Below are 22,892 nucleotides of genomic sequence, written 5' to 3' on the forward strand. Positions count from 1 at the left end.
ATTATGTTATGTTATATTATAGTAATATATTACACAGTCCTAGAGGCTTGGGAAGTGTTCGACTTGTGATATTGTGATATGAAATCCAGCATATAAATCTCATTTGCTATGTATTACTGGTTTTGTGAAAATATTATTATTATTATTATTATTATTATTATTATCATCATCATTATTATCACCATTATTAATGTCAATAATAATATCAATAATAATATCAATAATAATAATAATAATAATAATAATAATAATAATAATAATAAACAACTCTGGCATAAACCAGTACTGGGTGGTCCCAGTAGTAATTGGCACACTGGTTGCTGTGCCAAAAGACCTCGCCCAGCATTTGAAAACAATCAACATTGACCAAATCACGACCTGTCAGTTGCGAAAGGCCACCGTATTTAGATCTGCCTGCATCATATGAAAATACATCACACAGTCCTAGATGCTTGGGAAGTATTCGACTTGCAATACTGCAATACGAAATTCTGCTTATAAATCTTATTTGCTGTGTATTACTGTTTTTGTGAAAATAATATAATAATAATAATAATAATAATAATAATAATAATAATAATAATAATAATAATAATTTTCCCGAAGGAGGCAGAACCTTGAAATTTAAACCACAACAACAAAAAAAGAATTAAGCTGTGGGTCTCAAGAATGACTAAGCTGGACAGAGCTGGAGAGAGACAGCGACAGCTGGGTTTTTTTTTTCTTTTCAAAAAAGAAAATATTTCCCTTTCAAACAGCTCAGCCTTCAAGTATTCCACAGCCTCTGCCTCTGACAGCTGTTTGGGGGGGGGAGCGAGTGGGGGTTCTGCACAAGCTAAGCCCCCCCCAATAGGATTCGTACCCAGGAAAGAAGCTGGTTTTTTTTTACAGATATTCAAAGGGTCCGTTCCCCCCTCTTCAAAAAATAAACTGGCAGGAAAAAGCTCCAAAATGCTGGGAAGGAGGATAGCTTGGGTAATGGTTCCCCCTAAACGCTGATGATGTTGTCTAGTTGGGTCAGGAAATGTCGACAATGAAACAACCCCAGATCAGAGAGCCTTAAAAAACCCTTATTTCCTTTTCTTTCTTTCCTCTTTCCTTCTTCTCATTCCTCTTCTAGCATTGATGTTGTTACCTCGTTGGTTCAGGAAACATCTATAAACAAGCCAGCTCAGAGGGCATCAAAAATTATTTATTTTTTCTTTCTTTTTTCTCTCTCTCTCTTTCTTTCTCATTCCTCTTCTAGCAGTGATGTTGTCACCTAGGTTGATTCAGGAAACATCTATAAACAGGCCAGCTCAGAGGGCATCAAAAAACTTATTTATTTTCTTTCTTTCTTTTTCTTTCCTTCCTTTCTTTTTTCTCTCTCTTTCTTTCTTTCTCATTCCTCTTCTAGCACTGATGTTGTTACTTAGGTTGATTCAAGAAATATCTATAAACAGGCCAGCTCAGAGGGCATCAAAAAACTTATTTTCTTTCTTTCTTTCCTTTTTCTTTCTTTCTTTCTCTTTCTCATTCCTCTTCTAGCACTGATGATGTTACCTCGCTGGGTCACAAAACATCTGCAAGACCACCAAGCTCCTAAAGGACCCCCGATTTCCCCACTCTCTTCCCTTCCTTGTTTTCTTCTTTCCTTTCTTCCTCCTCCTCTTCCTCCTCCCTTCTAGCACTGATGATGTTAGCTGGTTGGGCCATGAACCATCTTGCAAGAAGACCACCAAGCTCCGAGACCACCGAGGACCCCTCGTTTCAAACCCCAAATGTTCTCCTTTACCAGTCCTTCCTGTTCGCCAGGTTGCACGAAGCCCCCAGACCAAACTAGGCTACTCCACTGGACAACAGGTTGCAGGAAAAAGCAGGTGCACCTACAATGTGGGTAGGGAGCCTTGGTGATGCAGTGGTTAGAACGCAGCGCTGTATGTTACTTCAGCCAACGGCTAGCTGTAGTTCAGCGGTTCAAATCTCACCGCCGGCTCAAGGTTGACTCAGCCTTCCCTCCTTCTGAGGGGGGTGAAATGAGGACCCGGATTGTTGGGGGCTAATATGCTGATTAGAGAGGGTTGTCAAAGCACTAGGAAGCGGTATATAAGTCTAAACGCTATTGCTATGTGGAGAGAGAACCTCCTGTTGTCACAGGCAGAAATCTGTAGGGTGAAGTCTGTCCCAACATCGCTATATCTTGATCCAAGCCTTGGCAGGTTAGATAAATCAGGAGAGAAGGTAGGAGGGGACATAGGGGAGAGGAGGAACAGAGAGGGAACTAGGTTTAGAAAGAGAACAGGGAAGAAAGAAAAAGAAAGAAGAGAGAAACAGAGAAAGAGAGAAATAGAATGGGAAAGAAATAAGAGAGAAAGAAAAATAGAAAAAAGAAAGAGAAATAGAAAGAAAAAGAAGAGAAAGAAAAAAGAAAGAAAAAACAGAACAAAAGAAAGAGAGAGAGAGAGAAAGAAAGGAGGGGAAAGGAGAGAAGGAAGGAAGGAAGGAAGGAAGGGCCGTATGAGATAGAGAGGCTGGTTAAAAAAAAAGCAACCTTGAACTAATAAAGCAGTAATATAATTATTTTTTTAAAGATTTTGTTAAAAGAATGGCACGAGACATGAGATGATGGAATATGGGAAAACGGTATGATAATAAAAATAAAAATCTTTTATACAACAAAAGGATATCTTTTTTCATGTAAGAGATTTTATAATTGCTTATAATATTGTTAAGCATTGATGGTGTTTAGCGTTATGTCTGTTTCGAGTTGGAGAAAAAATAAAAAAAAATAACACTCCCCAAAAAGAGAAACGAGACACCAACTCAGGGTGTGCAAAAACTCAACTTTGCTGATCAGTGGCCGTCAAGGTCTCCCAAAATTACATTAGCCAGGTTGGAATTAAGAGATTTTCGGAGGGTTAGCCAAAAAGAAACGATTGAAATTCGCGGCACGGATTCACACACCGGCCTCCCCTTCCTGCCAGAAAGTCAATTTTCTCTGGTTGGAGCCAGGAATATTTTTTTTCTCATCCTGTTTGGATCCAACTTCTCATCCTTGGCTATAAGAACGAAAAGCCTCTTCCCTTCGGATCCGGTGCCAGGCGCTTTGCAATCCCTTCTGGCAACCCAGCCGTCCTGGCACAGAACACCGGTTCCTTGGCGGTGGCGGCACCTTCTCCAAAGGACGGACAGGATGAAAGGCATAAATCTGTTGGAAAGGGGTCAGGAGAGATGCAGGAACACAGGGTGCTTTTAAAAGAAAGGGGGAAAAAAGGGGCCAGTACACTGTGCTGGTTTTTTTGCCCTTTCCTTGGACCGAATATTCTCGACCACAGTTTACTTACTTCCTTCCCTCCTGCTCGCGGCATTGGTATACGCAGAGGACTGGGATAAGGAGGGCGCCTGAATTTGGGGAGGGTCTCCAAACCTGGCAACTTTGGGACTGGTGGACCTGAACTCCCAGAATTCCCCCAGCTGGGAGAGCGCCTTTGGGCCTACGGGAAGAGCCTTCTCTGTGGTGGCTCCAGCCCTCTGGAATCAACTCCCTCTGGGGATTCATGCTGCTCCCACCCTCCTGGCCTTCCGCTGGGCTTTAAAAACTCACCTTTGCCCGCAGGCTTGGGGGCCATCGACTGGAATGTATATGGGATGGATGTGGGGAATTGTTTTTAATCTAATTGGGGTTTTAGATCTAATTTTAGATTTCTTATATACTGCTCAAAAAAATAAAGGGAACACTCAAATAACCCATCCTAGATCTGAATGAATATTCTCATTGAATATTTCATTTGCACAACTATTCCATTTGCATAACAGCAGGTGAAATTGACTGTCAATCAGGGTTGCATCCTAACTGGACAGTTTGATTTAATTGGAGTTATATTGTGTTGTTTAAGTGTTCCCTTTATTTTTTTGAGTAGTGTATATACTCAAAGAACCCATCCTAGATCTGAATGAAATACACTTTGTTCTGTATAAAGTTGAATGTGCACAACAGCAGGTGAAATTGATTTGTTGATCAGTGTTGCAAGTTTGATTTCACAGAAGTTTGATTTATTTGGGAGTTATATTGTGTTTTTAAGTGTTCCCTTTGTTTCTGTTTTAAGCAGTGTCTAATTCAGGACTAGAACTCCCGGTCTCCTGGTGATTTGGCCCAAGTCACCTAGTTGGCTCTTGTACTTAAGGTAGAGCTAGAACTCATCTCCTCCTGGTGATTGGTTGAAAGCGATGCCGCTGCCTTTCATGCTCAAGGTAGGACTAGAATTCACCATCTCCTGGTGATTTGGACCAAGGTTACCTAACTTCATGGCTAAGGCAGGACTACAACTCAGTCTCCTAGTGATGTCCAAGTCATCCAGCTGGCTTTTGTGCCTAAGGCAGGACTGGAATTCACGGTCTCCTGGCGATGGGCCTAAAGCCACCCAGCCAATGTTCACCCCAAAGTCAGAACTAGAACTTACAGTCTCCTGGTTTCTAAAATGGTGTCCTGACCACTATAGACCAAAACTGGCTCAGCCACAATCACCCCCAACGGCTGTTTCCTTGTCATTTTCTCCACTTGTGTGTTGTTTCACAAAACAGAGACCTCGAGATACACAAACACATCGGTGTGGAGACACCCCCCCCAAAAAACCCCCCTGAAATGTCACCGCCACTTAGACGAGAGGCTTTCCAGTTAACGTCAGCAGAAAAATTCATACAAAATTCCTTGTTTTTAATGTTCGCCACATTAAAACACGAGGGAGGAGTTGTGTGAGAATCCAGCTATAACCTTGCCTCCCCCCTCCCCTTTTTTTTTCCTCGCCCCCCCCCTCCCCAAGTTCTCTCCCCGTTTGAAATGTCCAGCAGGATAGAAACGACGATCAAACTCACGTCAGTTCAGCACTTGACCGAAAAGAAAAGTGAAACGGACAGAGCGACAAAAAAGGTTCAAAGTCGGGAAAATTACCGGAAGGCGAACGTAATAATAATAATAATAACAATAATAATAATAATAATAAAAATAAAAAACAGGTCCCAAGTTGGTATTTTCTTCTCTCTTTTTTTGTTTTATTTTAAAGTCTTCTTTCTGGAGGGAAAAAGGGGCCGCAGTTTTGTCCTTTTATCAAGTTTCTTTCCCCTTCTTTTTTTTTTCCTTCAAGAAGATGGCGACTCGCAAAATTTTAAGCTCCAAAATCAGGCGCACCACCCAGACCGTCCTCGGTTGTGCTCCGTAGGATTTGGGGAGGGGGGGGTCTCTCTTCCTGCCAAATTCCAGCCCCCACCCACCACTGCCACCCTCCGAAGAAGAGGTATATTAATTGCATTCGGGGAAATTCCCGATCACGTCCGAGTGACCCAACGGAGGGCCGGGCTGAGCCAAGAACTGGAATGGCGCCAGAGAAGAGGAATGGAAGAGAGAAGGGGAGACTGTGAAAACACCCCCTCTGCATCCCCCCCCAATTATTATTATTATATTGACCAGCCAATCGTCCAGGGCTCGGCAGTCTTTTTACACAGAGTCGTGAATCAGGGAAGGAAAGAGGGAGAGAGAAAAACACAGGAGGGACGGAGACACTTCGCGAGTGGACGAAGCCGTATAAAACGAGTCGGCGGGCACCTCTGCGTCCATCCGCCTCGGTCCCCAATTGCTGTGCCCAACAAATCCAGGATGAGGACTCACAGCCCGAGGGGTTCTTTAAAAATTAAAAAAAAAAAGTTAAAAAATTTAAAAATAAACCCAGACAGATCTCTCTCTCAGCCAATTCCCTCTCAGCTCCCAGAATTCTCCAGCGTTTTTAATGCATTTGTGTGTCCCTCTCCTCAGCCAGGGGTCTCTTGTAGTGGTACAAAGCGGACTGGCCGGAGAGGGTGCGGATGGCCAGAGAGAGAGGAAGGGGAAGGCCTCAGCCGTCGTTGGCGGCCACCAGCTGCCCCATGCTCTCCCGGATGTAGACCGACTGGATCTCCTTGGTCTTGAGGCAGAAGTCGCAGGCCCAGACGGCCGAGGCCTCGGTGGTCAGCAGCCCGTAGGCGTTCTCCGTCATCCCCGTACACTCCCGGTGGAACCACTTCTGGCACGAGGCCTCGCACAGGATGGCGTCTTGGTCGTCGTTCACTTCGCTCCGGCAAGCCCCGCAAGGGTAGACCAAGCCGGGCGGAGGCTGGTGGCCCGAGTTGCCAGGTGCCTTGCTGGTGGGAGGCAAGGGGTTGCCTTCGGAGGTCCCGCCGCTGCCACCGTGGCCGGCGCTGTTGGGTGGGAAGGCAGGCTGGGTGCCATTGACGGCCGCCGGCGAGCCGGCGTGCTGCTCCTGGTTGAAGCTGTTGGGAGGCGGGTGGAGGGGCTTGCCGGGCCCGCTCTCTTCGGCCGACGGGGGGAAGCCGGGGTCGGGGCCCGGGAAGGGGCTGGGGTTAGGGGGAAGGCTGGAGAGGTTGGCGTTGGGGCGCTGCAGGGGAGACTGTCCAAAGAGGTTGGCGGGCTGGCTGAAGCGCTGGGCCATGGGCGGCCCGCCTGGGGGGTTGAGGGCCGGCCCGGAGCCCATGTCCGCCCCGCGAGGGGGCTGCCCCATGGTTGGCGACATCATGGGGCCAAACGCCCCCATGGGACCCTGCATGATTTGACCGCCGGGGGGGCTGAAGTTCTGTCCCAGGGGCTGCCCGAAAGGTTGCCCGCCGAAGCCCATCCCGCCGGGCTGGACGTAGCCGGGGTTTTGCGGGGGCATGTTGAAAGCTGGGCCCATCTGGTTCGGTCCGAAGGGGGGCGGCTGCCTCCGCATGGGCTGGGGACCCCCGCCGTAGCTGGGCGGCCCCTGGGGACCCATAGCTCCTTGCATGCGGAAGTTCCCGAAGGGGCCCGGGTTGCCGAGGAAGGGCGCGGAGGAGCCGACCTTGGGGATGGCAAAGTCATCTTCAAACGGGTTGGAGGCCACCAGGTGATCAACCATCGGGGTGGGAGGGGGGGCAAACTCCGAGAGGTGGGAATAGGAGGGGCCCTGCAAGAAGAGGAGAGAGGCAAATAAGCGGACTGGCATTCTTGTTATGGGCCAGAGGGGCTGCCTTACAATCGCAGGGGGCGCTAGGAGGCTAATAGATCTGGAAGGTACCAAGTGTGTGTGTGGGGGGGGGGGAAGAAGATTAGAGGTGAGACAGTCCAAACATAGAAACACAGAAGATTGATGGCAGAAAAAGACCTCCTGGTCCATCTAGTCTGCCCTTCTACTATTTCCTGTATTTTATCTTACAATGGATATATGTTTATCCCAGGCATGTTTAAATTCAGTGACTGTGGATTGACCAACTCACAGCTGCTGGAAGTTTGTTCCAAGCATCTACTACTCGCATTTTCTCAGGTTGCTTCTGATCTTTCCCCCAACTAACGTCAGATTGTTCTTGTGTTCACTTTCCTCCTGAACCTTATTTAGTCCCTTAACGTATTTAAATGTTTTGATAATGTCCGCACTTTCCCTTCTGTCCTCCAGGCTATACAAAAAAGCTATAACCAGGATGCCTGATTAAACTAACTTATGTGGGTTCACGTACAGGTCACCCTCAATTCCCCACAATGGAGACAAGGTTTCCAGTCGGGTCACCGTCTTAAGTTCAAGGCACCCTGGGACCAAATCCGACTTCATGACTTTTTTTCTTTTGCAGTGGGCATTAAGTGAATCACTGGACATTAAGCCATTCTGTATTCAGCAACGGTTGTAAACGCAAACCCATTCTTTCTAAATGGCCATAATTTTTTTTAAAAGGCATGTTGTGAGCCGCCCCGAGTCTTCGGAGAGGGGCGGCATACAAATCTAAGTAATAAATAAATAAAATAAAAGGAACACATGATGAGGGAAGGGTCTCAAACCCAGGGCATGTGAAACACACACACACACATACCGCCAAACCCCAAACCCCCCAAATTACCTGCGTGTTGGATTTGCGACGTTTCTTCTCGGGACTCTTCATTTGAAGACCTGAGCAAGGTGGAAAAGGCAAAATTTAGAATACTGGTCCAAGCCTCTCTTTCCTCATTCCTTCCTGAACACACCATTCTTTCTTTCCCTACCTCATCTTCTCTTCTTTTTCCTTGTCAGTCACTCCTCCTTATCCACTCTTTTCTTTCCTTCCTTCCATATCTTCTCTTTCTTAGAAACAGAAGATTGAAGCCCTTATACTATTTCCTGTATTTTATCTTAGGATGGATCTATATTTATCCCAGGCATGTTTCAATTCAGTTACTGTGGATTTACCAACCACGTCTACTGGAAGTTCGTTCCAAGCATCTATGACTCTTTCAGTCAAATAATATTTTCTCATATTGCTTCTGATCTTTCCCCCAACTCACCTCAGGCTGTGTCCCCTTGTTCTTGAGTTCACTTTCCTATTAAAAAAACCTTCCCTCCTGAACTTTATTGAACCCTTTCACATATTTAAACATTTTGTGTCCCCCCTTTGCCTTCTGTCCTTCTTCCCTTCTTCTCACCTCCCAATCCACCATTTTTCTTCCTTCTTCCCTTCTTTTCTTCCTCCTCTTCTCCTCTCTTTCCTTCTTTACCTACTTCTCCTTATTCCTTCTTTCCCTCCCTATAAACATGGTTCTAAGGCCTAAGATGCTACTGGGAGGGTGGACTGTAGTTAGGTGAGTTAAGAGTGAAAATCTGCCCCACTGGAGCAATTGGGATGGTTTTCACCACTGTGCCAAGTTGCCACAGTCCCAATGCTTGGCTGGGCCATAACCAGTCATTATAATTAAAAAAAATAAAACAAAAGCCAAAATGACCATCCAGAGCCACAGAAGGTCCCTCCTCTCTTTCCAGCCAGCCTTCCTACTTCACAGGGTTGTTGTTACAGGGGAGGGGAAAAGGGGCAGTTTGATGGAAGGGGGGGAAAGCCTAGTTTGTAGGGGTGTCGAGGATATTTGGGAGTGGGAGGGGCTTCTGGGCAGGAGCTGACCCCCACCCCACCCCAGCTGGGGGTGATGGGAGGGAGTGTCCCACATATGGGAGGAAGGAAAGAGGCTCCCTGCGGGTGGACCACAATACCCATGATCCCCAAAGGGTGGACTACAATGCCCATCATCCCTATTGGGTGGACTACAACGCCCACCATCCCCAATGAGTGGACTACAACGCCCATCACCCTCAATGGGTGGGCCACAACGCCCATCATCCACAAAGGGTTTTCTTTCACAGGCAAGACCAATTGAAGCCCCCCTCCCTCACCCCCAGTCAGACGGGACCCCGTTTCCCCAGCAACGCCGTCTCCGGTCTCCATGGCAACTAGCACCCCCCCTCGCGCTCCTCCCTTACCGGCCTTGCCCTGCTTGCGGCCTGGGCCCGTGGCGAGGTTCCCCGGTGGCGGAGGCAGCGGGGGAGGCGGAGGCGGCGGACCTGGAGCAGGCGGAGCGAGGCCTACTCCCCCCTCCAGCTTGTCGGGGTGCGGGGCCGCCATAAGAAGCCAGGCGGGCGCGGAGGGCGAGGCGGCTACGAGGGGCCCGCAGGCCCAGGCCGCGCCATCGCGACGCGAGCCGGAAGCGGAAGCTGATAGGAGAGGGGAGAAGGGGGGGAGATAAAGCCTTGCTTCCGGTGGCGGGAGACATGTTTGAGGCGGCATCCCCGTCTACTTGTTCTGGGCGCCGGCCTCCCGTTTTTCTCTATGGTTCGAGAAAAAAAAGCGCCTTTCGGAAAGCGGATGGAGCGTCAGAACGGCGGCGGCGACATCACTCTCCGGCGCCGTTTTGTGTCCAGTAATGATGATGTTTCTGAATAGTAGCTTATGGCAGGAATAAACACAGATTCAACCATCTTGAGTCTCTAGTGGTTTTTCCCCCTTTTTATCTTTCTTTCGTCCTCTTTCTCTCCTTTCCTTTCCTTCCCTTTTTCTCTCTTCTTTTTTCCTTTTTCTTCATTCTCTTTCCTTCCTTTTTCCTATTTCTTTCTTCCTTTCACTCCTCCCACCATTCTTTTTTTTCTTTCTCATTCCCCTTTCCCTTCCTTATTTTTAATCTCTTCTTTGTTTTCTCCTTTTCCTAGCTTTTCTCTCTCTCCTTTCTCCCTTCCTACTTTGCCTCTCATTTCTCCTTCTCCTTTATTCCTTGTATCCGTTTCCCCTTCTCGTTTAGTCCTTCCTTCCCTTCTTTTTTTCTCTTCCTTCTCCTTTCAAATCCTTTTCTCCTCCTTTTTCCTCTCTTCCCTTTTCCTTCCTTCCCTTTCTCCTTCCCCAAAGAGGGGGAAAAAAAAGGCATCCAGTAGGCACAAGCTAAAGAAATACCAACCTTTAATATTTTTGATTTTCTTTGGTATAATCGCGAGAAAATCAAACTGATACAAAGTGTGTATAAAGGACACAGAGAAGGACAGAAGGGGGGGGGGCTGAGGTGGGTTTGGGGGGGTCCCGCAGAATGGCTGGAATAGGCACAGTGATTGAAAGTAAAGCTACATATTGGCCTCAGAGTATAACAATATACATGCAACACCAAATTATCAAACGTATGTACACATCCCGGGAAGAAACTGGGAAGCGAACCAGCCTCGATCCTGGAAGTCAAACCCAATTTTTTTCCCTTCTTTTTTCAGCTTTTTTGGGGGGACCCTCACCTCAGTTTTGGACACTAACCCAAAATTCAGGAAAACATCCCTTAATCCAGAGAGGGGTGCTTAGCCTGGGCTTTTGCGGGTGGGGAGAGAAAAAGAAGGGGATAAATTATGGGGCAACCGTGATGGATCGGAAGGGGGCAAATGAGAAACAACTGCCCCTTTCTCCATCCTGCAGCCCCCTCCCCCAAAAAACCAGGCAGCGTTATGACAATCTCCAGGGTACGAGGAACTTTGCATAAAATCTGACCTGAAAAAGGTTCAAGGCACACACAGAACATATATAAAAATGCGTGAGCGGGCTCTGTGGGCAGCGAAAGAGAGGATTCCGCCTTCCGGGCCCAAACGAGTTGCCCATTATTTCCCTTTTCTTTTTTTTTTGTGCTTTAAGCAAAAAAAAATCTCCCCGAAAAGAAACCCTTCACAGGGACTTTGGCATCGGTCGCACCTGGCAGAAGACACAATGAGGGCTGTGTGTAGTGCACACAAGATCGCCCGCCTATTCTGAACAGTTAGCGGAGGAGACAAAAATTGTCCAAGGCAAGGAGGACTCTCTCTTTCTCTCTCTAGTCCGTCGACAAAACTGAAGCTGGGCTGCTCTCACCGAGGACTAGAATGTTGGCTAGACGGCGTTTTGCTCCAACCAGGAAAAACCGGGCCGTGGCAAGACGTACAAAAGAGGTGATCTGGGACTGGCACGATGGGTTTTGGTGCTCATCCGAGTCCCTTCAACCTTAGGAAATGCTTTGGCAGAGGAGACAGGCCCTCCTAGCAGCTGTCAGAGAAGTCCATTCAACTGGGGAGAAGAGAGACACGGAGAAGCCCTCCCTAGAAGGCCGTTTGTAGTGATGCGACTCCGGTTGTCGTGCTCACTGTCTCCGCTCGACGGGCTGCTGTAGGCACAGCTCGCTGCCGGCCGAGATGATCGGCAACCGATTGTCCATATGGTGGCTGATTAAGTGGCTCACACTTTCAAAGCGGTGATCCTTCGTCCGAACCTGAGTGGGGGGAAACAGATCAGAGAGGTTGGCCAAAGTAGATCATCCTTGAATGCCTTTGCCGCAAAGGAGCCTCAATATCGATGATAAATATTCCACCCTATTTTTCTTCACAGGTGTCCTGTCAACCAGACAATCCCTTCTTCCCACTCCCCTGCATAATACCGTAATCCCCCCCGAACCCCACTTACCACTCCCTCCGGATCGACGAGAAGAAGGTGTTTGGGCTGTCCACCCTGAAGTCCGGTCAAGACATACTGTCCCGGCGTGCTGGTGCTTTCCCGCACTAGGAAATCCCCGTTGGCTTGCAACAGCTTCTCGGATTCTTTGCGGCTCATTTGTCCGTGATACCAAGGTTCCCGCCGGAGTTGCTCCTCCATGGTCGCTGGCGGGTGGGACGGAGGAGCAGGGGGTGGCGGGGGCGCCCGCAAGGCATCCTCAAAAGGCTCTGGGGACAAAAGACGTTGTTAGGAATAGAGTAGAGTAGAATAGAATGAGGAAGAAAAAGAGGAAGAGGAAGGGGAAAAGGAAGAAGAATAGAAGAGGCAGAATAGAATGGAATGGAATAGAATGAGGAAGGGAAAGAGGAAGAATAGAATGGAATGGAATGGAATAGAATAAGGAAGGGAAAGAGGAAGAATAGAATAGAAAAGGGAGAGGAAGAGGAAGAATAGAGTAAATAGAATGAGGAAGAAAAAAAGGAAGAGGAAGGGGAAAAGGAAGAAGAATAGAAGAGGAAGAATAGAATAGAACAGAATAGAATGAGGAAGGGAAAGAGGAAGAATAGAATAGAAAAGGGAGAGGGAGAGGAAGAATAGAGTAAATAGAATGAGGAAGAAAAAAAGGAAGAGGAAGGGGAAAAGGAGGAATAAAGTGGAAACATAAAAACATAGAAGATTGACGGCAGAAATCCATAAATAGAATTGAATACAGTAGAATAGAATAGAATAGAATGAGGAAGAGAAGAGGGAGAGGAAGAGGAAGAATAGAATAGAGTAGAGTAGAATAGAATGAGGAAGAGGAAGGGAAAGAGGAAAAATAGAATAGAAGAGGGAGAGGAAGAATAGAGTAAATAGAATGAGGAAGAAAAAGAGGAAGGGAAAAAAGAAGAATAGAATAGAATAGAATGAGGAAAGGAAAGAGGAAGAAGAGGGAAAGGGAGAGGAAGAATAGAATAGAGTAGAATAGAATGAGGAAGAGGAAGGGAAAGAGGAAGAATAGAAGAGGGAGAGGAGTAAGAATAGAGTGGAGTAGAGTAGAATAGAATGAAGAAGAAAAAGAGGAAGGGAGAGGGAGAAGAATAGAATAGAATAGAATCAAACATAACAGAACAGAATAGAATTCTTTATTGGCCCAGTTTGATTGGACACACAAGGAATTTGTCTTTGGTGCAGATGCTCTCAGTGTAACATAACACAAAAGAGACATTTGTCAACGTTGGTGACATCTGACCCTCTCTTGTGCTCCCTTCTGCTACTCACTCATGTCAAAGAGGTCTCTTTGGACGCTGCCGTTGGACGTCACGTTCTGGATGCCCAGCTGCTGCAGTTTTTCTAAATTCTGCACGTTAACGTAGGAAGGGTCCACCACGAATTCCGTGCGGCCAGGAGGGCCCCGATCCCTGCCTGCTAAGGGAGAAACAGGACGGGTTAAGAAGACTTCTGCCCCCCGAAACAAAGCACCAGCTTCTAGAAACAGCTTTGGACCTGGGAGATTCTTGGAGTTGAAGTCCACGCCTCTTAAAACGTCCCCACCGTTTGATCAACGCCGTAGAAGATAATCCACAGCCTCCTCCTTTAATTTTAATTTAAGTTATTAAATTTGTACACCGCCCAACTCCTTCTGGACTGCGGGTGGCAATGCAGCAATTAGAAAAAAACTATATAGTAGTCCCTCGCTATACCACGCTTCACCTACTGCGGCTTCACTTCATCGCGGGTTTTCAAGAAATATCAATGAGAAAAATCATTCGCGGATCTTCGCTGGTTCGCGGGTTTCTGAGGAAGTCGATCGACAGATTTAAACAGCCCGCCGAATTTGATCGGCAGGTTTTCCAAAAAAAACCAAACTAAAATTGTAAATAGTGTATTTAAATACTGTATCTAAAATAAATACTGTGTGGGAAGGGTTTATAAACGAAACACTTAAAACAATGAAAACGTACCAAACAATTACAATATAAATACTTAAATAAGTACTATCAGTCGATAGATTCCCCATCGCGGATTTCACCTATCGCGGCCAGGTCTGGAAAGTAACACCAGCGATAGGTGAGGGACTACTGTATATATAAAAAAAATTAAATAACAATAGTAGATTATAGAATGGAAATAAGAGATCGGTATTGATCGGTGTAAAATTATTGTGATGTTTTTTTAAAAAAATGAAAAATCGAATAAATAAAGCTTTATTTTTTAAAAATGTAAAAACTTTCTCTCTGCCTTGACTTGGCTAGCCATCGGGGAACGTAAAAACGGCTTTATTTTATTTATCTAATTCTTTGGCTACCCACCTGAGCTTTCAAGTTTCTGTTACAATATCCTAAACCAGTGTTTATCAAATTCACCAACTTTAAGAGGGGAGGACTTCAACTCCCAGAATCCCCCAGCCAGCATGCTTTAAGAGAGGTGGACTTCAACTCCCAGAATTCCCCAGTCAACCGGCTTTAATAGGGACAGACTTCAATTCCCTAGCCAATATTCTTTTCCCCAAAAGCCACTGTTGGAGACACACTTATATTGTGTCAGTCTATTTATATTGTGTCCGTCTATTTTCGGCACCCATCTATTTGCTCTGCAAATCCTCCTTAGGGTGCTAGTCCTTATGAAATCCATCCATGGTTTTTTTTGTTTACACATCTTCGAGAAGAATAACGAGATTCAATAAGACCGTCTAGCTGGTCTGTGCAGGAAATTCAGAAATTGTAGAATTGCATACTTTTAAAAAGACAAGTGGACTTCAACTCCCAGAATTCCCCAGCTGACATTGCTGGCTGAGGAATTCTGGGAGTTGAAGTCCACCCACCTTAACGTTCCCATGATTGAGAAAAAAGTCAAAGTGGAAAAAAAAGCAAAACTATTAACTTTCTATGGAGAGGGGCGGCACACAAATCTAATAAATAAAATAAAATAAAATAAATAAAATAAAATAGCCTAACCTGGTGTTTTTCCAAACTTTGCAACTTTTATGATAGGTGGACTTCAACTCCCAGAATCCCCCAAACCCATCCAGGCAAGATTTAACTTAAAGGCACCCACTTCATTGCTGGATCACCTACTTTGTGTGACTGGATGTGGCTTCTTGGATTCGTAGTCCCCAGCAATCACTTGCCCGACAGGCTACAGGGAGGAAGGACAGAAGGAAGTTTAATTGAAGGTTTAAATGAAAATTTTAACTCCCATTTTTTTAATGACCTCATAACCCCTTTGAAGGATGCAGTCTGGGCAACTGATTGGAACTGAGTGTTTACTCGCAGGATGCCCTTCCTGTCACCAATGTGGAGGTTTTTTCCAGCACATACCGTATTTTTCGGAGTATAAGACCCACATTAGTTTTTGGGGAGGAAAATAAGGGAACAAAATCTGCCTACCAGGTATTCACCTGTCTGGTATCTTTAGCCTGGTAAGCACATTATTTTATCCTCTGGTTAGGGCTGAAGAAAGACCTTATTGTGAGCGAGTAGCAATGAATCAAAGCCTGCAAAAGGCTGGGGGGAAAAACCTTCTTTGGAGAGAGTAGCAATACAAAAAAAAAAATCCTGCAAGCCAGGAAGATGGTTAGCACAGTGTTAGTGTTGGGGAAAAGAACCAAACCTTTTTTGGAGGGAGTAGCAACGAAAACAAGCCTCCAAAAACAGAGGGCTGGAAAAAAAACTTCCTTGTGGAGCAATTAGCAATGAAAAAAAAGCCTGCAAGCTGAGAAGATCGTTAGCGCCTCGTTAGGGCTGGAAAAAAGCTCCAAAAAGTGACATTCGGAGTATAAGATACATCCAAATTTTCAGCATCTTTTTGGGGGGGAAAGGGTGCATCTTATACTCTGACAAATACGGTATATGTCCCTGGCAATGGTATGGATATAATTAATATAATATAATATAATATAATAAATATAATATAATAAATATAATATATAATAAATACAATACAATTAATATAATATAATATAATATCATAAATATAATATAATATAAATAATATAATATATAATAAATACAATACAATACAATATAATAAATATAATATAATATAATATAACATAATATAATAATATGATATAATTTATTTGAGTTTTAAGAATTAAGAATTGTGTCTGGCTGAGGAGGTCAAATTTCGGGGAGTGGCTAGAAAGGACTTGAAGAAAGACTCAGGGGTCTGAACGAACCCATTTCACAGAATATTAAGAGGAAAGACTGAGAACAAGTGGTGGAAATAGACGGCGCGCGTGGGCGTCTGCGCTTACAAATGGCTTACACCTTGTACAGTGGTCAGTTGGGAGGGGGACTTACCAAGGTGGCTCCCAAATTGTTGGGGGTCTGAGCTGCAGTGGCCCCTTCCCGCAAACGCAGGTCAACTACTCCTCCTAAGGGAGGTTCCTTTCCCGGGAAATCGTTGTAGTATTGGTGGTCGGGAGGGGGCGGCTCTTCCTCTTCGTCCCAAGCGGAGCCGTCGAACCCAGCCATCCTGGTCAAGAGAGAGAGAAGCACATCAGACGGCGGTCCTCGGTTTACGGCCACACATTTAGGTCGCTAAGTGAGACACTTCCGTGAATTTTGTCCCGAGACCCGTCTTACAATGGTTAAGTGAATAATAACTTTATTCATTATGCAAAATGTCATCCTCGACTTACAACCACAGAAATCCTGGACTTACGACCACAGCGGAACGCAAAATTTACGTTGCTAAGCAAGACAATTGCTAAGCGAACAGACACTCTACGAACTGTGGTTAGGTCGAGGGATACCTTCACGCACAACCCCGCCCGGGCAGCGGGTTCCAATCCTGACTTGCCCTACCTGTCGTGCGGCGTGACGAGTTTCGGAGGATTCTTAAGGTACTGCTTGAAGCGCAATTCGAACGCTTGTCCGATGGTGCTGATGACATCTTGCGACAGCCCTTCAGGACACTCCAGGATGTGGCAAGCTGCAGATGGACCCCAAAGAAAAAGGGGTGGCTTTGGTTGATTGATCATTGATTAATGGATTATTTGATTGGTTATGGATTAATTGATTGATGATTTATGGATTATGGATTTTTTAATTATTGTTTTATAGATTATTTCAGGATGTTCCAGGAGGTGGCAAGCTACAGATAGACCCATAAGAAAAAGGGGTGGCCTTTATTGATTAATGGATTATGGATTATTTGATTATAGAAACATAGAAACATAGAAGACTGACGGCAGAAAAAGACCTCATGGTCCATCTAGTCTGCCCTTATACTATTCCCTGTATTTTTATCTTAGGGTGGATCTATGTTTATCCCAGGCATGTTTCAATTCAGTCACTGTGGATTGACCAACCACGTCTGTTGGAAGTTGGTTCCAAGGATCTACTACTCTTTCAGTAAAATAATATTTTCTCATGTTGCCTTTGATCTTCCCCCCAACTAACTTCCGATTGTGTCCCCTTGTTCTTGGGTTCACTTTCCCTCCTGAACCTTATTTGATTGATTATGAATTATTTGATTGAGGATTGATTTATGGATTATGGATTTTTTGGAGTATTGATTAATCAATGTTTCGATCATGTCCCCCCTTTCCCTTCTGTCCTCCAGACTAGACAGATGGAGTTCATGAAGTCTTTCCTGATATGTTTTATGCTTAAGACCTTCCACTATTTTTGTAGCCCGTCTATGGACTCGTTCAGTTTGATCCATCTCTTTCTGTAGGTGAGGTCTCCAGAACTGGACACAGTATTATTCCAAATGGGGTCTCACCAGCGCTCTATGCAGCGGGATCACAATCTCCCTCTTCCTGCTTGTTATACCTCTAGCTATGCAGCCAAGCATCCTACTTGCTTTCCCTACCGCCTGACTGCACTGTTCACCCATTTGGAGACTGTCAGAAATCACGACCCCTAAATCCTTCTCTTCTGAAGTTTTTGCTAACACAGAACGGTGTTCACAATTCAAAGTGTTGGTTATGACCTTTAAAGTCCTACATGGCATTGGACCAGAGTACCTCCGGAACCGCCTGCTACCGCACGAATCCCAGCGATCGATAAGGTCTCACAGAGTTGGCCTTCTCCGGCTCCCGTCGACTAAACAATATCGTTTGGCGGGACCCAGGGGAAGAGCCTTCTCTGTGGCGGCCCTGGCCCTCTGGAATCAACTTCCCCCGGAGATTAGAATTGCCCCCACCCTCCCTGTCTTTCGTAAACTACTCAAGACTCACTTATACCGCCAGGCATGGGGGAGTTGAGACACCTTTCCCCCAGGCTCTTTTTATACTTTGTTTTATGTTTGGTATGAATGTGTTGCTTGGCTTTTTGAAAAAACATGATAGGGTTTTATATGCTTTTTTAATATTAGATTTGTTCTACTATAATATTGTTTTTATTATTGTTGTGAGCCGCCCCAAGTCTTTGGAGAGGGGCGGCATACAAATCTAATAAATTGAATTGAATTGAAACTGCCAATACAATACTCAGATTGAGGATTCCTTTTCCCCAAGTGCATTATTTTACATTTGGAAACATTAAACTGCAGTTTCCATTCCAAATAAATACATACATACATATATAAATAAAGTAAGGAAATCGTTGTTTCCAAGCTGAATTGGGGGCTGGAGAAAAAGATGATGAGGACCCAGATTGTGGGGGCAATAGCCTAGCTCTGTTTTTAAAAAAAAGTGCTATTGCTAACATGTTGTAAGCCGCCCTGAATCTAAGGAGAAGGGCGGCATAAAAATTGAATAAATAAATAAAATAAATAAACGAATGAAATGGGCTGCAGGAAAAGAAGCCAGGATTAAGCCAGCATCAGCAGATCCAAGCCGAGATGACGGGGAAAAAAATTACCTCTTTGATTGACGGGGTCTTTGGCAACGTAAGCGACGTATTCCGCTGTATCCTGGTGGGGGGGAAAAAAAGCAAAATAAGTCAGTGGCGGCCAGGATTTGGATAAAGGGTTAAAAATAAAATAAAACTGCACCCGCGCATAAATCTGGCAATACTGACCGGATCCCCTCCGGAAGCGAACGAGATCGACTGCATATGGTGATTGGCGATGATCTGCAAAATTGGAAAAGCAGGATAAAAATTTGAGACGGGACGTCGAGCCAGAGAAACACAACACGGACGGTCCTCGGGTTACGACCGTTCGCTTAGTGGTCGTTCGAAGCTACAGCGGCCTTGAAGAAAAGGGACTTAGGGCCCTTTTTCACGCTTAACGACGGTCATAGCTCTTCCCCCCCACACACACATACAAAAGAACAAAGGATCGGCTCTGCGACTCGTATTTATGACGGTTCCAGTCTCCAGGAGTTCCTTTGGAGACCTTCTGCCAAGCACTATCAAGGGGGAAGCTGGAGTCACTTAACGACTATACGATTCACTTAACAACCTGGGCAAGAATAGTTGTAAAACAGGGCGAAGCTTGGTTCTTGTTATCCATCTGTTATTGTGATGTGTACATCAGTGTTTCCCAACCTTGGCAACTCGCAGACATTTGGACTTCAACTCCCAGAATTCCCCAGCCAGCGAATGCTGGCTGGGGAATTCTGGGAGTTGAAGTCCAGAGCTCTTCAAGTTGCCAAGGTTGGGAAACACTGGTGTAGATTATGTTTTTTTAAATGTTTTATAAATAAAAAACATTTTAATACGGAAAAATTGACAAAACGAGACCTAAGGCCTGGGAGGGGGAATATAAGGGGGCCTCACCTGTTTACAGTCGGACGCCATGAGGTTGAGGCTGCTGGTAGAGATGGTCAGTGTGATGGGCATAGCGGCGAATTTCAGGTTGGTCTTGCCGAGGATGGAGTTGAGCGCCCGGCCGAGAGGCTGCCGAAGGGGGGGGGGGGGAGAAAAAAAATTCAGGCAAGTCCTTGACTTATGACCGTGATGGAACGACCCCAGTTTAGGTCACTAAGCAGGATGTTTGCGAACCAATTGTGAACAAATCAATTCAGGCCGCTTACAGTGTGGGCTCCCACTTGGAGGTGGCTAAGCGGGACATTGGCAAATAAATTATGAACAATGAACTTGGGACGCTCGGCAGGCCGGCATGTACAGGGAGTCCTCAATTTATGACGACCATTCGTTTAGCGACCACATGGGGGCCCTATGAACAGTCCTCATTCTTACAGCATTGCAACTTCTCTCTGCATTAGAGGCTCAAAATTCAGGCTACGTGAGGAAGGAAAACAGAATTGGAAGGGACCTTGGAGGTCTTCTAGTCCAACCTCCGGCGGAAGGAAGGAAGGAAGGGAGGAAATTTGTGTGAGAAAGAGAGAGGAAGGAAGGGAGGGAGGAAATTTGTGTGAGAAAGAGGAAGGGAGGAAAGGAAAGAAGGAAGGAAGGAAATTTGTGTGAGAAAGAGAGAGGGAGGAAAGGAAAGGAAAGAAAGAAGGAAGGAAGGAAAGAAGGAAGAAAATTTGTGTGAGAAAGAGAGAGGGAGGAAAGGAAAGAAAGAAGGAAGGAAAAAAGGAAGGAAGGAAGGAAATTTGTATGAGAAAGAGGAAGGGAGGGAGGGAAGAAGGAAGGAAAGAAGGGAGGAAGGAAATTTGTATGAGAAAGAGGAAGGGAGGGAGGGAGAGAAGAAGGAAGGAAAGAAGGGAGGAAGGAAATTTGTATGAGAAAGAGGAAGGGAGGGAGAGAAGAAGGAAGGAAAGAAGGGAGGAAGGAAATTTGTATGAGAAAGAGGAAGGGAGGGAGGGAAGAAGGAAGGAAAGAAGGGAGGAAGGAAATTTGTATGAGAAAGAGGAAGGAAGGGAGGGAGGGAAGAAGGAAGGAAAGAAGGGAGGAAGGAAATTTGTATGAGAAAGAGGAAGTGAGGGAGGGAGAGAAGAAGGAAGGAAAGAAGGAAGGAAGGAAATTTGTGTGAGAAAGAAGGAAGGAAGGAGGGAGGGAAAGAGGGAGGGAAGGAAGGAAATTTGTATGAGAAAGAGGAAGGGAGGGAGGGAGAGAAGAAGGAAGGAAAGAAGGGAGGAAAGAAATTTGTGTGAGAAAGAAGGAAGGAAGGAAGGAGGGAGGGAAAGAGGGAGGGAAGGAAGGAAATTTGTATGAGAAAGAGGAAGGGAGGGAGGGAGAGAAGAAGGAAGGAAAGAAGGGAGGAAGGAAATTTGTGTGAGAAAGAAGGAAGGAAGGAAGGAGGGAGGGAAAGAGGGAGGGAAGGAAGGAAATTTGTATGAGAAAGAGGAAGGGAGGGAGGGAGGGAAGAAGGAAAGAAGGAAGGAAGGAAATTTGTCTGAGAAAGAGGAAGGGAGGAAAAGAAAGAAAGAAGGAAGAAAGGAAAAGAAAGAAAGAAAGAAGAAAGGAAGGAAGGAAGGAAGGAAGGAAAGCAGAATAACAGAGCTGGAAGGGACCTTGCGAGGTCTTCTAGCCCAACCCAATCCCATTTTCAGACAGACAATGGCTGCCTAATCTGGTCTTACCTTCCTCCTGCGCACGGCTCCTTTGGTGCTGGGCACAGCCTCACAAACCAGGCCTATAGCCTCCCTGCACGAGAGGAAGAGGAGGAAGAAGAGGGAGGGCATCAGAGCATGTTAAAAACCCAGGGCCGCCCTCTTAAACAGGCCGCCATTTCAAAACAGAGCGATGCCCCTGTAGAGCCACCCTGCTTGCAACGGAGGTCAATCCTTGGGGTGGGGTGGTCTCCAAGACCCCTGGACTCTCAGCAAGCACAAACAGACAGAGGTTCGAGAGACAGGTGGACTTCAACTCCCAGAATCCCCTCGCCTAGCCCCTCCCTCCCGTCCCCCCCCGGGGAATTCTGGGAGTTGAAGTCCTTCTTTAAACCCCGGTTGAGAAGCGCAGCTCGGAGAGGATTGAAGGAAGTCCTGAGCTTTGGCGTGAATCCGAAGAAATCCGGTGGGAGGGGGGACCCGATATTTGACCCGTGTGTGTGTATGTGTCACAATTCCTAAACACGCAAGAGAAATCCGCCTGTCGCCCCCTCCGAGAGCAGGAAATGGTGAGAAGGGAATGGACAAAGAGACCCTTTAAATATTGGATGATGCTGGATCAATGCTTCCTGTTGTCGGGGAATTAACCGGGGAGGGGGCCAGATGTCGCCCCTGGGGACAGGAGCTCCATTAATGGACTGGAAGGGGAAACGCACACAAAGACACACAAACACACACCTATCTTCCTTCCCTTTTAAGTCTGCCTTGGGTTGGGCCCTCCCAAGTCAAAAGCAATGTTTTCCAGCCTCCTGCTTGGTATAAATCGAAGTCGGGCTTCTATTAACAATAGACGAAGAATGTGGTTGGCAAATTCAAGAGGGGTGGACTTCGATTCCCAGAATCCCCCAGCCTGCATGTTTTAAAATGGAAGGACTTCGACTCCCAGAATTCTTTTCACCACTGTCTGGAGACACATTCTATTTAATGCACCTCCCTTCAGGGGAGCCGGTCTATTTTCAGCCCCCCCCCCCCCAATTTGCTCTTTGAGGCAGCAAATCCCTGGCTGCATGGTGCTAGTCCTCATGAAACCCAGAATTTTATTTATTTGTTTGTTTATTTATAATCTGAGGACTCAGGGCAGCTCACAGCATATCAAAACAATATACAAAATCATACATATCTAAAAAAAAAAAATCCAATTAATACAGCTTAAAAAAAACTTTTAAAACGCTAGTAACATTTAAAATCATTCACACAGCAAGACGTACTACACCCGTCGGCCAATTTGTTGGTTTTATTTTATTTTTGCATACAACTTTTGAGCAGAATGACGATCTGGGCCGGGAATTTGGGAATTACAGGCAGGAACCGAATGGCAAGTCCCAGAAACACCATTCGTGTAGGTAAATGGAGGGGAGGGGGCTCCTTCTCCCACCCACCCCCTGCTCCCACCTGCTCACCTGGTGACTTGAGTCCTGGTGCTGAAATCGAGGGCCCGCATGGACTGTAGGACTTCCACGCAACCCATGTACTGCAGGGGGGAAAGAAAGCAGAGGGTAAGAAACCCCAAGGAAATCGGGGGTCTCTCCCGCCCTTCGATCCCATCTCTAAGGATTTGTATTCTGATTTTGATTCGTTTTTTAACAAGGAATTTCAAAGAGGGCAAATGTGTCCGATACCCCTTCCTCCCCCTCCTCGTTTTACCCAGAACAGTGAGGAGGAAAGTTTGGGTGGGTTGGAAAGAAAGAAAGAAAGAAAGGAAAAGAAAAGAAAGAAAGAAAGAAAGAAAGGGAAA

General features: G+C 45.9%; 2 protein-coding genes across 9 annotated transcripts in view; both read right to left on the bottom strand.

Annotated features, from left to right (window-relative positions):
• Positions 1-4,672: 4,672 nt before the first annotated feature.
• On the bottom strand, positions 4,673-9,562 carry PYGO2 (pygopus family PHD finger 2). Its single transcript, XM_070766702.1, is given in 4 exon segments — positions 4,673-6,950; positions 7,873-7,922; positions 9,258-9,493; positions 9,495-9,562. Coding segments are annotated over 4 exon segments (1,425 nt in total). The 5' UTR covers positions 9,548-9,562; the 3' UTR covers positions 4,673-5,864.
• A 645-nt stretch (positions 9,563-10,207) lies between these two features.
• The window catches only part of SHC1 (SHC adaptor protein 1), a 28,011-nt gene continuing 15,326 nt past the window's right edge, over positions 10,208-22,892 (bottom strand). For 4 of the 8 annotated variants that reach the window (XM_070766405.1, XM_070766403.1, XM_070766406.1 and 1 more), the window contains 11 exons: positions 22,558-22,628; positions 21,128-21,191; positions 19,416-19,535; positions 18,714-18,767; positions 18,555-18,606; positions 16,551-16,677; positions 16,044-16,218; positions 14,817-14,877; positions 13,021-13,164; positions 11,731-11,987; positions 10,208-11,539 (listed from right to left, as the gene is read on the bottom strand). In XM_070766405.1, the coding sequence (XP_070622506.1) occupies positions 11,411-11,539; positions 11,731-11,987; positions 13,021-13,164; positions 14,817-14,877; positions 16,044-16,218; positions 16,551-16,677; positions 18,555-18,606; positions 18,714-18,767; positions 19,416-19,535; positions 21,128-21,191; positions 22,558-22,628 (1,254 nt within the window). In that variant the 3' untranslated portion in view covers positions 10,208-11,410. Of the gene's footprint in view, positions 11,540-11,730; positions 11,988-13,020; positions 13,168-14,816; positions 14,878-16,043; positions 16,219-16,550; positions 16,678-18,554; positions 18,607-18,713; positions 18,768-19,415; positions 19,536-21,127; positions 21,192-22,557; positions 22,629-22,892 lie in introns of all 8 variants that reach the window. The other 4 variants (XM_070766402.1, XM_070766404.1, XM_070766407.1 and 1 more) reach the window with 1 other exon arrangement.

This window comes from Erythrolamprus reginae, chromosome 13, assembly GCF_031021105.1.
Source record: "Erythrolamprus reginae isolate rEryReg1 chromosome 13, rEryReg1.hap1, whole genome shotgun sequence".
Classification (NCBI taxonomy): Eukaryota; Metazoa; Chordata; class Lepidosauria; order Squamata; family Dipsadidae; genus Erythrolamprus; species Erythrolamprus reginae.